Genomic DNA, 12,912 nt, shown 5'->3' on the forward strand with positions numbered 1-12,912 from the left:
TACCCTTTTCCCCGTATTCTAATTATACTAATAAATATTAAACTTATCTCGTTTTAATTTCAATCAAAATGCAAATGTACTTAAGAAATATATATTTTTTATTTCTTTTAGTGGTTTTTTGTACTCTTAAATTTAAATGAAATTTTGTATTGGAAAATGGTGTTACAATGTAATAAACGACGAATAAACAATTCCGAAAAAGATAATTAAGTATCGTTATTTTTTCTAGGATCTCTGGGCTGTTTCTTAAAATATTCAAAGAGTGCATTTCTTATCCTTTTAGCTTCACTAGGTTGTTTAGAGATAGTTTCAAAATACTCTTCTTCGTAATCGTTGTCAGATTCAAATTCAATACCGTCACCTTCCTTGTGCTTATTTTTATCGTTCCGTTCCTTCGGTGGATCAAGAGACGTGTCGTACTCTTCTTTGTAGTATTCGCATATATTGTGCAATATGCGACATGTTGACACAATGATATTGAGGTTCTTTAAGTCGTTGTCCATTCTTTTAAGAAGAATTCGCCATCGCCCCTTTAGTCTACCAAATGTCCCTTCAACAACCATACGTGCTCTACTCAGTCTGTAATTGAATTTTTCTTGGTCGGTGGTTAAGTTTCTCTTTGGAAACGGTTTCATCAGGCAAGGCATAAGAGGGTATGCGGCATCACCAATTAGCGTTAGAGGAACATTCACGCCCTCAATTTCCTTCCTAGATTGAGGCGAATTCAGCGATCCACTGCATATGTCGTGGTATATGGGGCTGTTTGAAAAGACTCTAGCGTCGTGCACCTTTCCAGGCCACCCGACGTATATATCAGTAAACATTTACTTGAAATCCGCGATGGCTTGCAAAATTACAGAATAAAATGATTTTCTATTATAATAGTCGCAGTGATTTTCGACCGGTGCGACTATAGGAATATGGGACCCGTCAATCGCCCCAACGCACTGTGGATAGTTCCAAACATTTTGAAATCCTGCTTCAGTTTTGAGGAGGTCTTCACCTTTTGGAAACTTTATGTATTTTGATAACACATTAGCCGACATTGCATTACAAAATTCGACGACAATCTCGCCTACGGTTGAAACACCAACACAAAAGAGGTTTGCAAGTGTCTTGTATTCCACGTTTGTCGCGAGTTTATACACAGCAATTGCCACTCTTTTTTCCAACGCAACCGCTCTTCTCATTTCAGTGTCTTTCTTTTCAATAAAAGGTTTTACATCCTTACACAAAATCTGGAATGTAGATTTCGTCATTCTAAAATTTTGCCGCCATAGTTTCTGACCCCACGTTTCTAAACCACTTTGTTTGGATCCTTTTTCTGCACCAACAGCTCCTTGCATTGACCTTATATAACAATTTTATTTTATTAAAGTAAATATAAAATAGTTGGCAATAATTATTAATAATTAGTGGCGTTAAATAATTGTCGGACCCCCTAAGTCTTAAACAAGAAAATAAAGGCTTCATTATTTTTAAGAACTGTACTATGTCGTCATTGCATGTGAAGTGTTACTGCCTTAATGTTTTTTCACCTGGTCACGCAACCACTAGTAAGTCTAGTCTTTATATACATACCCAGTAGCGGCGCTAAGGTTTTTTCACAGGTGGGCTAAGACTTTTGTGGCCCTTACAACTTTAGTGACCCCTTATAATTTTGGGGCTTGCCCTCCCAAATGTCTCTTATAACGTATACATATTTAAAAATTTAACTTGAAGTATAAATTGCACTCTTCTCTTTTTTTTACTAAACTCGTCAAGAACCAACAAAGGATTGTCTCTCAGCCTATTAGATAAATCTCTATTTATAGAGAACAAGGCTAAATTTGTTAATCGATTTTCAGACATAGTTGTTCTTAAAAATGATTCGAGTCTATTAAGTGTACTAAAACGATATAAGTTATATAGTCTTTGGCGGGAACCTTGGATTGACCATATTTCGCAAAAGTGGTGAAATCGAAAAAAAACAAAATTTTCCAGGAAGCGAGAAGAGCAAGGTCGTTTTATTGTTGCGGCTCTCATCGCGTTTACTGGACCCCCTACTGACCTTGTATCCGTCCTGGAGGGAACACGTGCATGCCAGGGGTATTTCCCTAAATTGCCTTCAGCCCCTTTCTTTTCTTTCTATTGTCCATTTAACTTTCTCTCAATTTCTGCTCCCTTCCTCTATCTGTTTATGGTCTACTAATACTATCTTCTTGAGTAAACGAATTGATTTTGAAATATTTTACCCCAGAAAACGTTTCCAAACAAATTTCTAGAGATAAAGAAAATTCATTAATTGAAATATGTGGCCTCTTAATCATAAATATGTGGCCCCTCTCAGAAATGCAGGGGGGCTAAAGCCCACTTCAGTCCACCCTTAGCGCCGCTACTGTACATACCTTTTTCTTAATCAAGTCCAATCTTCTTTTTTGAGCATATATTAAATGAAGAGTACTATTACATTTAATAATTTGGGAGTTAATTAAAAATTTTAATTTTCTTAATCTATTAAATCTGTGATTTTTCCTCACAAGATACGTTTGACGCCTTTTTTAGCTCTAAATTTTAAAAACTGGAGCAAAAGTAAAACTACGTGTTTTTCCATTATAAGTAAGCCGTACTACGACCGTACCGGACACGTTTTGGAAAGAAAGTGAGCTAGTTGCTTCCACACGTATTTGATATAGCGATCGAAACCGGTCTCGGACCTCTTTTTCCCCACGTGTGGACGCTCGCTTTTTATCGCGTTCCGAGAACGGGATAAAAGGGGGCTACGTGTGGAACGGGCTTAAGAGACACGGGAGTCTATCTCTCTGGCTCTAATTGCCTCACTTAGCTGCTGCATGGCACGACCTTCGACCGTTTTCGCTCGCGTTCGTTCTGTTTTCTCAGCCCGCCCCCACCCCTGTCTATCTGTGTCACGCAGGCGCCTTTGCCCGGGCCGTATTCATTCCACGCATACCCATAATACCTACCGATATGCCATTTGATTTTAAACGCCTGCAATTTCCAAACAATCTTAGCTTCGCAATGACAATTAATAAAGCGCAAGGACAGTCACTTAAAACTGCGGGAAACCCATGCTTTATGTGGCGCGCTCAAGAGTTGGAGCTTCAAATAACCTATACATACTTACTCCCAACGGATTAACTACAAATATTGTGTACAAAAACGCTTTATCATAATTACATCTTAAACTAATCAAACATATGTTAATATTACAAGATATGATATTCTGCACTATTAAACGTTTGCAATTTAAAAAATGCCTATTTTCTATTTAAAAATAATTTAATTTGCATATTTAAAGTTAAGTGCATTTTGTTAACGTTTTCTAAGGCCGAAGCTATTCCGGCCGAAAATTCCGACCGCATTAGCCCCCAGACTTTTCCAAACCGAAAGTTTCGGCCGGAATAGTCGTCTATCAGCAACTGGCTAATTCGGCCAACATTTTCCCGTAGTAAAAGTTTCGGCCGATTTATCCAGCCCAGTGAGGGCCGTCTAATCCGGCCGAAACTTTCATTTTATAAAAAAAATTACTAAACCTTAATTTTAATAGTAAATCGTGTATTATTGAGAAAAAGAAGCAAACTTATCGAACCATTAATACTAACCATTTAACTGACTTTTTGCCAATTATTATTCTTCGTTTTCACCTTGGAGAGTAGAGCCACGAGGCGATAAATTCCCAACGAACTTTATCTTTATCTCGAATAATATTACTCTTCCGGTAATCCGGGACAGACGAATAAAAGTTTTCGTTTGGATTACACTACACTCTTTTTGGAATCGTTATGTTTCTAATAATGAGATAAATTCTTACTGAATATGAAATTAATTAATTGTTTTCTAGTTGAATAAACATAAATATAGTGAGAGCTATAAGTCGCACTGAACATTGTTTTTAAAGGGAGTACGTAGTTTCATGTTTATGGTGGATCAACGAATTTTGCATGTCTGCCACCAGGTATAACAATGCTAGTAGTGCTTGGCGCTAGTTACCCAAAAACGAGTTTAAGCAGACGATTTTTGTATTTACTAGGTACTCCCTTTAATTATAGTCTGTCGTAGAGCGATTGCGTAATCGGAAGTTTTGGATCAGGTACGTTTTTGCGTACTATCGGTTAGCAAAATAGCTGCCGGTTTCAGATCGTTATCAATACGAGCAAAAACACGTTTATTAGTACAGGAAAGTTAGCTCAAAATTTAGGTGAACCCGCAACAAATTAAAACAAAGTTGAAAAATTCCTATTTTACAGATTTTGGGGCGCTCTTTCACGTGGTGTTGTCTCCGGTGGTCTCCGGTGTTCTCCCATTGGTGGAATTTCCGCCATCTTGGAAAATGGTGGCCAAAATGCAGTGAAAATTCAATATCTTCCGTATGGCTAATCCAATTTACATGAATTTGTCGAATCTTTTATGTTCTTAGGTATTTAGTCATATTATGCACCGGAAGTGCGTAATTTGAGCCGGAAGCTAAGACCAATTACACAAATTTGGTAATTATCGACGTTATAAGCATAATATAACGTTATAAAATTAAGCATGTCTTAGGTAGAATTTTTATTCTTGAAACACTGTCATAGTTTCCTCCATTTTATATAATGGCGGCAAAAATAAATGTTACATCAACTTTGGTTTTATTAATTTAATAAATATTTTTGGAACAATTTACTTTCATATTGTCTAGCAAAGATTCTAGAAAACTTTATAAAATAAAACCTACATATCAAGCTCAAACTATTTTTTAATAGATATTATGAAAAATATATTTTCATCGGCATCCTCGTCTAAAAGTTCCGTATCGAAATCTCACCGTTCATTGGTACAAGATATTCCCTCGCATCGCCTACAAATTGAGGAACAGATTAGACCAATCTTTCGGCATTCACATTTCAAATCGCAGACGTCTTTGCATTTACAAGATATCATCTGAAGAATCTTGGCCGGTGCTGGTTCAAGAGTGGTTATGATGGGACAAAGTTCACTACCCACCTGTTTCCAACCCCAATCTGTTGCGTTGAGGCTGTTGCGTTGGCTAGGTAACAGGCTGTTACCTAGCCAAGTTTGAACTTGTTGAAAGATACACACGGTATGAGTGTTGTTTCGCAGCTGCGCTATTTGGTGGTAGTGATGATAGCTCAAAATTTGAGCTTATAGAAGACCCAGCGGTTGCTTTTGTAAATGCGTTGAACCGTTGTCCGTCCAATGTATCCGTTTTATTTGCTCCATAAAGTCTCAACAAAAACCTTTCACCGACTCTAGATACTTCGTCATGGGTTGAGCTAGGTAAGCAAAATATTTTTACGGCTTGTCGAAGTTCTTAGTTCTTCTTTAAAATATTAAATGCCATTTCTTTCCTTGTCGATAAAGTGCTGATGTTGTGTCGCAGCCAGCCATAGCGTGAATGAACGGTAAAATCTGAGTCATATCACCTAATGTCTCTTGAACGTCTTTTATATTAATAATTTTATCGGATTTATTTTCGTGTTTTGGCTTTACGAAATAAATATAACTTTTGAACGTGGAACGCGAAAGCGCAATTAGCAAAACCAGTAAGTCAGTGTCTTCTCCGACCAGCGCTATATTTTCGTTATTTTTTTCAAGCGCTAATTCAACTGTAGTGTTAACAATAAGGGTATCGGCATCTTCCTTCGCTTGCTTTACTGTGAATCCGTGTTCCTGGAACTTGATTAACAAGTTCTCAATAAAAGACTGCTTGTTTCGAGGATTTTTCAGGAATGTTTCTTGAGATGTCGACACTTGAATATTGTCCTCTATTTTCATGTCAGTAGCCATAATTTCAGAATATCTCCTACGTTGCTCCTCACCTTTTGTCGTTAGTGTTTCGTTCTATCCACCAAAAACTATATTGGCATTAGCACCAAATGTGTTTTAACAAATTCTAAATACAGGGAAAGAACTTCACCGTAAGTGCATGGACGAGGTCACACTACTCGGTGAAGTAGAAACCCACCATCTACGACTAAATGATTGAAATCCAAGTTCGATTGGTTTGATGAACTATTTTCTTCTAGTATGTTGGCTAGAGTAGCTTTGTTGGTTTTCCTAAACGAAATTTCGTCAAAGAGTGACGGGGCGATTGGTGACAGCTCAAATTGAAGATATGTCTCTAAATTTGCTCCACGTTGTAAGGCACTGGCAATTCTACCAAAAAGTTGCTGTAGGTTTACAATTACCTCGTCTTCATCAAATCGAACGGAATTTTTCATCGCTGCTAATGGTTTTACTTTGTCATTTCTTCATAGCTTCACTTCAAAAAACGTCCTTCCTACCATGCGCTTTATGGATTCACTATCTACTTCTAAAGCTGAATCACTATTTATTGTAGTATCTGCGATTAAACCTGAAGTAAGAGATACCAGGGAAGACTATCTTAAATGGCGAGTGGTCTCTTAACCATCCACAAAGTTTTGACGAGTCTTTGACGTCAGGTGCTTGTCTAGAGTCTCTAACTTCGACGTGTTGTTCAGATGTAGCTGCAGTGACGTAACAATAATCTTCTAGGGCTTTACTTATAAGGGCATATACTGGAGTTGTTAGTACCAATCTAGCAATTGCACTTTCAGTTAAACCACGTTCGCTTGTTAGCCCACCCACCACTTTCATAGATCGCATCAGAACTTGTTCGATAGTCATGTCAGACCAGATTCCGGACCAATATTTATTTGAGCGTCTAACGGTAAAATACCCATTTTTAGTCAAATTGTTAAACTCTTCCAACGGCATTGAGTTTTCGAGCTCAGAAATTTGGTGTAGGTATAGGTGAGCTGATTTGGCGTAAGCTAAATGTCCCGAAGCGTGTAAATAAGGCAACATTTTTTGAACACAGTATAAGTGTAAAGATCAATGTCCACTCCACTCGGCTCTAACAAACAAGCGCATGACTTAAACAAGCTCAAAATATAATACAAATAATTTAGCTGTTCAACTTGTCTCGCTTATGTTTTCTTTCAGAGTCTCAAAAATTGAAGATATTTTTCGTACTTCATAACACTCCTGCATCTCCTCAGTAGTTATTACATTAAACATTTACTCCGTGTGTTTACGCTTGATATTTTCCTTTAGACTTTCATCTATTGTGGGAATAGTATCGAGTATAAGCTTTCCAATCTATGCTGCTATCCAATCGTAATTTCACTGCTCTTAACCATTCATCACTTCGAATTACTGTACGATTTTCTAGAGTTGTTTTTATTTGAAAAGTTTAAACCAAATGTTCTTTTCCTTTATTTCCTAATGGTTTTCGAACTGATCTAGATACATCTTCACCACATAACAAGCAATATTGTTTAAAGTCAAAAGTTGACGTCTTCGATCTTAAATGTGTTTCCTCATTTTCAGTAGACGAACTGGCCTGATGTAGTTTTTCTACTATTTAAAAACTAGTCACAAATTATACATTTATTATCCATTTTAAATGAAGAAAAATACGAAATATTTTAGAGTTTTAACATCTTTTTTCTGCTAAAACTCAATCGCGACTGACCCCATGCTTAGGTTAAAATGAACTCAATTATTTTTGTTTTCTTTATGGTACGAGGTCCAATTTCAGTGTTTCGATGCCTTCTCACCTCCAAGGTCGTTTCAGCGAACACCCGTACGAAGATCGAAAAAAAAGCCGTAGGTGGTTCGTAACAGCTCGGAGGTAGGTCGTCGTGTCCATATTTGTCAAAAGGGTTTTTTTTAACAGCTGCGAAATTCAAGTATTTCCCCCTTGCGTAGGGTCACACGAAGTAATTACACAACCGGAAATAAAATTATGCCAAACTATTAAAAAGATAGTTTTCACTCAAATACCCAAATAATTAAAGCAATTAACAGTGGTCCTGATCGAAAATAGGCTCTGATTAGAAAGTACGATCAGTTGAAGCGTAATCGCGATTCGCGAGTAAGGCGGGTTGGACTACCCGTGACTTGTGACCAATGCACAAAATTATACCTTAGCATTATATGTAAATAATTCCATACTGCCGGGATTGTGCCGAAAAAGAATAAGTGCAATTTTATAGTTTACGTAACTTCCAAAAGTAATAAATCACAATCCTTTCCAAGTGGCCTAACATATCAAACATAATTACGCATTTCCGGTGCATAATATGACTAAATACCTTGAACATTTTAAGTATTTTTTCATGTAAATCGGATAAGCCATACGATATATATTGAATTTTTACTGAATTTTGGCCGCCATTTTCTAAGATGGTGGAAATAACACCAATGGGAGAACACCGGAGACCACACCACGTGAAAGAGCGCCCCAAAATCTATAAAGTAGGAAACTTTCAGCTTTGTGTTAATTTGTTACGGGTCAAAACCTATTTTTCCTGTACTATATGTTTCAAATTCGAAAATAACTACCTTCTGAAATTAAACGAATGTTTAGTTATTTGTTATATTACGATTCAATTCGCGACCGAAAACTACGGGAAGAAGAAAACAGTAAGAGGTAATTGCTTTATTATTACAATTCAAAACAGAACAGCATTGAGTGCCAGCTTTGCACATTTTTGATTCTAGCAGACGCTACACACTCAAGAAGTGGCGTGAAAATTCAGCGAATAATGCATCATTACAGTTTTAAAAGCGTTTAAATTTTCATTGAGCCTTGGCTGAATCAAGCCGCGATTTCGTTACTTGGCAGTTTCCAAACACAAGGAGCAATTCGTAGAAGCTTGTTAGTCCTTACAATGTTTGTCACATAATGATTTACGTTGCATTGGCGAAACCGACTATCATTTAATAATTTAGCACTGAATGAATCGGAAGTGTCATACTTATTTTACTATGTTACTTATGCTATATCTCGCTCGCACTCACTAGCTTGAGATCTGCTGATGCTCGCAGATTTTTTAGCGCCTAAATCGTTGATCCTAACATTTCACTCTTTTTGGATCGCTTAAATTGGCGCTCTTCTCATTTTCGATTTGTGATATTTTAAATGCTAAACACCGCTCAAAATAAAAGGAGCGCCCATACAATTCTTCAATGTACCTGTTCCATAAAAGCAATACGAATAGTATGGGCCATGCAGACGAGTCGCAAGGGGAGGGGGGAGGTTGAAATTTAAAAATTTATTATAAAAAACACTTAAAAGGCTGGAAGTAGGGGTGCAAATCAACCACATTTCTAATCCGCTCCAAGGGTTCGAAAAGGGGAGGGAATCGACAACATTTCTAATCCGCTTCTAGGGATCGAAGGGGGAGGGGGCGGCAAATAGGAAAATCTATAACAATGATTTAGAGTTTCGAGGGAGTCGTGTAATTGAAAAGAACCAGCGACTATTGCTCCAACACTTGGGGAAAATGCTTATCGCCGCCCCTGTTTAAACCAGACAGTCTCGGAAACCAGGTTTAAAGCCAGTGAGGTTCTAAACCTAATGTACTAAATATAGACCTCAGTATCTTTCCTGATTTTTTTTTAGAAATGTAAAACGTCTTTCTGTAAGACCGACGATAAATATCCAAAACCATAGCACGAAGTCATTGCATGACGGTGTAGTTTTTCATACACTCTAATTTCCTAAAAAACACACATTGAAGGGTTGAAATGTCAGCATAGGCATACTGTGAATTCTCTAGTACTAGGCCTTTATGTGGGTAAATTATGACCACTCGAAAAACCAAAACGCGACCCTAAGTTGTAACTTTTTCCGTGTGGAATTTGTATATTTCATTTCAGTAAGTAAATTATCAAATAATACTAATAATATAATTCAATTTAATGAAATATAAATTATATAAAACATTATGCATTGTTATATTACATTCTAAATAAATTAGATCAAACAATTAAACCTTTCCGTTAATTTTCTTAATCATATATAAATTATCTTTCTAGGCTTAGTAGTAGTACTACTACAAAGTATTGATAAAAATATAAAATTGAATTTTATTCTTATTACTACAAAGTAGTCTACAAAAGAATCTGTACAAAGCCGCAAGCGAGAAATGTTGCTCCTGGGGCCAAAACAACAAAATTGTGCCTTCGACGGAATCTATTCACTAATCACTACTCACTATAGGTAATTTCGAAAATCTATGAAAAGTGTGATTTTAGATTCAGTAGAATTGACGAAGGCCAGCATTTAGTTATATGCAGAAAACAAAATGTAATTGTTATCAAGAATAAACAATCAAGCAATATTTTTATAATATTAATATAAATATTGAAATATAAAATAATAAACCTTAATTTTTTTATTTTATTTTCACTCAATATATACACGACGACGAAGTATTAAATATGTACTGAAATCTGAAGGGCTTTTTTCCAATGATATACATGGTGACACGTCACGCTTGTAAATTAATTTCCACGGGGTAATTTTATGGAAAGTAGTTATGAAAAATGCCCTATGAAAATACAACCCACCGGGTAAGGTTCCATAGATAGGACGTCAGAAAAACTGAATGAAAAACTTCATCTACAATTGAAACTTTCGTGTAGAGGCGAAACTTATTAACTTAAAACATATAGCAGACATTCGCTCTCCGTAGGGCTTTAGTTTTGCTTTGTCTTGTTCAAGCGGTTACAGAGGCCACTAGAAAACAATTAATTTATTTCATATTCAGTAAGAATTTATCTCATTATTAGAAACATAACGATTCCAAAAAGAGTGTAATGTAATCCAAACGAAAACTTTTATTCGTCTGTCCCGGATTACCGGAAGAGTAATATTATTCGAGATAAAGTTCGTTGGGAATTTATCGCCTCGTGGCTCTACTCTCCAAGGTGAAAACGAAAAATAATAATTGGCAAAAAGTCAGTTAAATGGTTAGTATTAATGGTTCGATAAGTTTGCTTCTTTTTCTCAATAGTAATGATTCTGAATAATACACGATTTACCATTAAAATTAAGGTTTAGTAATTTTTTTTATAAAATGAAAGTTTCGGACGGATTAGACGGCCCTCACTGGGCTGGATAAATGCTTTAGTCCCATTCGACCGAAGGCGGTTTTTGAGGTGTCCCATTCGATCGAATGCCGCCGAAACGTGCGGTTTTTATGTGTTCCATTCGACCGAACGCTGCTATATAAATTGGCTTTTGCTATGTTTTCAATTTAGTTACTGAAGTCGTTTGCAATGGAGCGGAAAATAAAATGGAATGAGCATGAATTATATTTTTGTCTTCACCTAGTCAAGAAAAGTAACTGAAACAAAACTGAAATAGTAAACTTAACCAACTCTAACCTAACCTAACCTAACCTAGGATCTTCGATAGTACATACCTTATAAATAAAATACCAAATCACCCCGCCAATTGGGCTACATTTTAAAATTCTTTCGGTCGAATGGAATTTCGGTCGATTGGGAATAAACGCGATAAATCGGCCGAAACTTTTACTACGGGAAAATGTCGGCCGAATTAGCTGGTTGCTGATGGACGACTATTCCGGCTGAAACTTTCGGTTTGGAAAATTTCGGCCGGAATAGCCCCCAACAGTTCGTCAGCTATTCCGGCCGAAAGTTTCGGCCGTTTTAGCCACATTTTAGTTGAAAGCTATTCCGGCCGTAACTTTCGGCCGGAATAGTCTGGGGCTAATACGGCCGGAATTTTCGGCCGGAATAGCCACTCCGTTTTCTAAACCCGAATTTACTCAACTAGCGGAAAGCATGGCCGGAGGCCGGGCTTCTCAGCTACTTTACTTATATATTTGTGTTATAAACTAAAAAAGGGACTCGTAGAGAGCCAGAGGCGTAGCGAAGGTTTGTGGCGCCCTTGGCAAATATCTTGAATGAAGCCGTTTTTACTTTATAAATGTCTGAAATACAACTTTGTTCGTTGACAAAAAGGTCATCAAACAGTTTTTGGCACTTCCTAATGAGTGGCACCCTGGGAGGATGCCCACTGTCCCCCCTCTCGCTACGCCTCTGTAGAGAGCTGCAGGGTCGTTAAAATAGTTTAACCAAATATTTTCGTACAATTCAGTGTAAATTCCTCAATTTTCGAAGTTTTATTTGTTTAAATTACGTTCCGTTATTTTATTTAAAACATATGTGTTCCGATTTTATTCCGTTCCGTCATCTAATTATTTTCAATACCGATTCCGTTCCAGCTTCACGGAAGGAATTTCGCGTAAATGTAATAAATTTCTTTCCGTTGCAGTTCTCTAGTTGTGAGCATTCATGATTTCGTTCTTAACCTTTAATATAAATGTTAATGATCATATTCCGTATACAGGGCGTTTGAAAATTCAGTACAGAAAATTCAAGCAAAAGTATATAGGGGAAGAAAGTCTATCACTGCCTTCAGATTTTACCTTCCACCATTCTTGACACCCTTTTATAAAGAGCTAGTGATCACGTGATATTTTTAACCAATAAGGAGAGCACATTACGCGCGAAGTAGTGCATTTGTGGTATTCCGGTCCGCGCTCAAGATGAAAAATTTCAATTTTATTCCCTGGCAACCATGTCACCGCCTGGCGATTTCAAAAAGTCTCTCTGTCAAACGCTGACCATTATTTCCTTCGATAACGGTAGATTTTAATTAATATTTACTATATCAATTGTAAAATAATCGAAAAAAGCTCGTAAAGCTCTATAGCTATTATTTCAGTTATTAGTCCCGATCTCTGTTCTTAGATGGCGACACGCTCTCCACGATTTGAAGGAAAAGCAATGAACTTTACACCAAAAGCCCTTTTACCGGAAGATCTCCCGGCACCGGTGTTCTACCTAGATGGCCAGGCGCTCCAGGAGGTAGACGAGGCGAAATACCTGGGGGTAATAGACTACCTGGACTTTACGAATGCGGCCCGTATTACGAAGGCGAATAGGTTGAAAGGTTCAATCTCCTCGACGAGCCGTGCGTCTTACGACAGATACGAGGTGGGCCGCACCCTGTGGAAGTCCGTCGCCGTCCCCGCCCTGACGTTTGCCACGGAAAGTTTGTGTCCA

At 37.3% G+C, this 12,912-nt stretch overlaps 1 protein-coding gene across 1 annotated transcript; it reads right to left on the reverse strand.

Moving 5' to 3' along the window:
- Positions 1-824: 824 nt before the first annotated feature.
- LOC149939206 (uncharacterized) lies at positions 825-1,346 on the reverse strand. Its single transcript, XM_090179047.1, has one exon. It carries the CDS (start codon positions 1,344-1,346, stop codon positions 825-827), a length of 522 nt encoding a protein of 173 aa, XP_090035173.1.
- Positions 1,347-12,912: the final 11,566 nt, after the last annotated feature.

The sequence above is a fragment of the Leiobunum rupestre genome, chromosome 6 (genome assembly GCF_980474605.1).
Source record: "Leiobunum rupestre chromosome 6, qqLeiRupe1.1.hap1, whole genome shotgun sequence".
Taxonomy (NCBI): Eukaryota; Metazoa; Arthropoda; class Arachnida; order Opiliones; family Sclerosomatidae; genus Leiobunum; species Leiobunum rupestre.

Bases quoted from the DNA above. Each gene is read 5' to 3' on its own strand.
- LOC149939206 (XM_090179047.1), bottom strand. From the start codon at position 1,346: ATGCAAGGAGCTGTTGGTGCAGAAAAAGGATCCAAACAAAGTGGTTTA.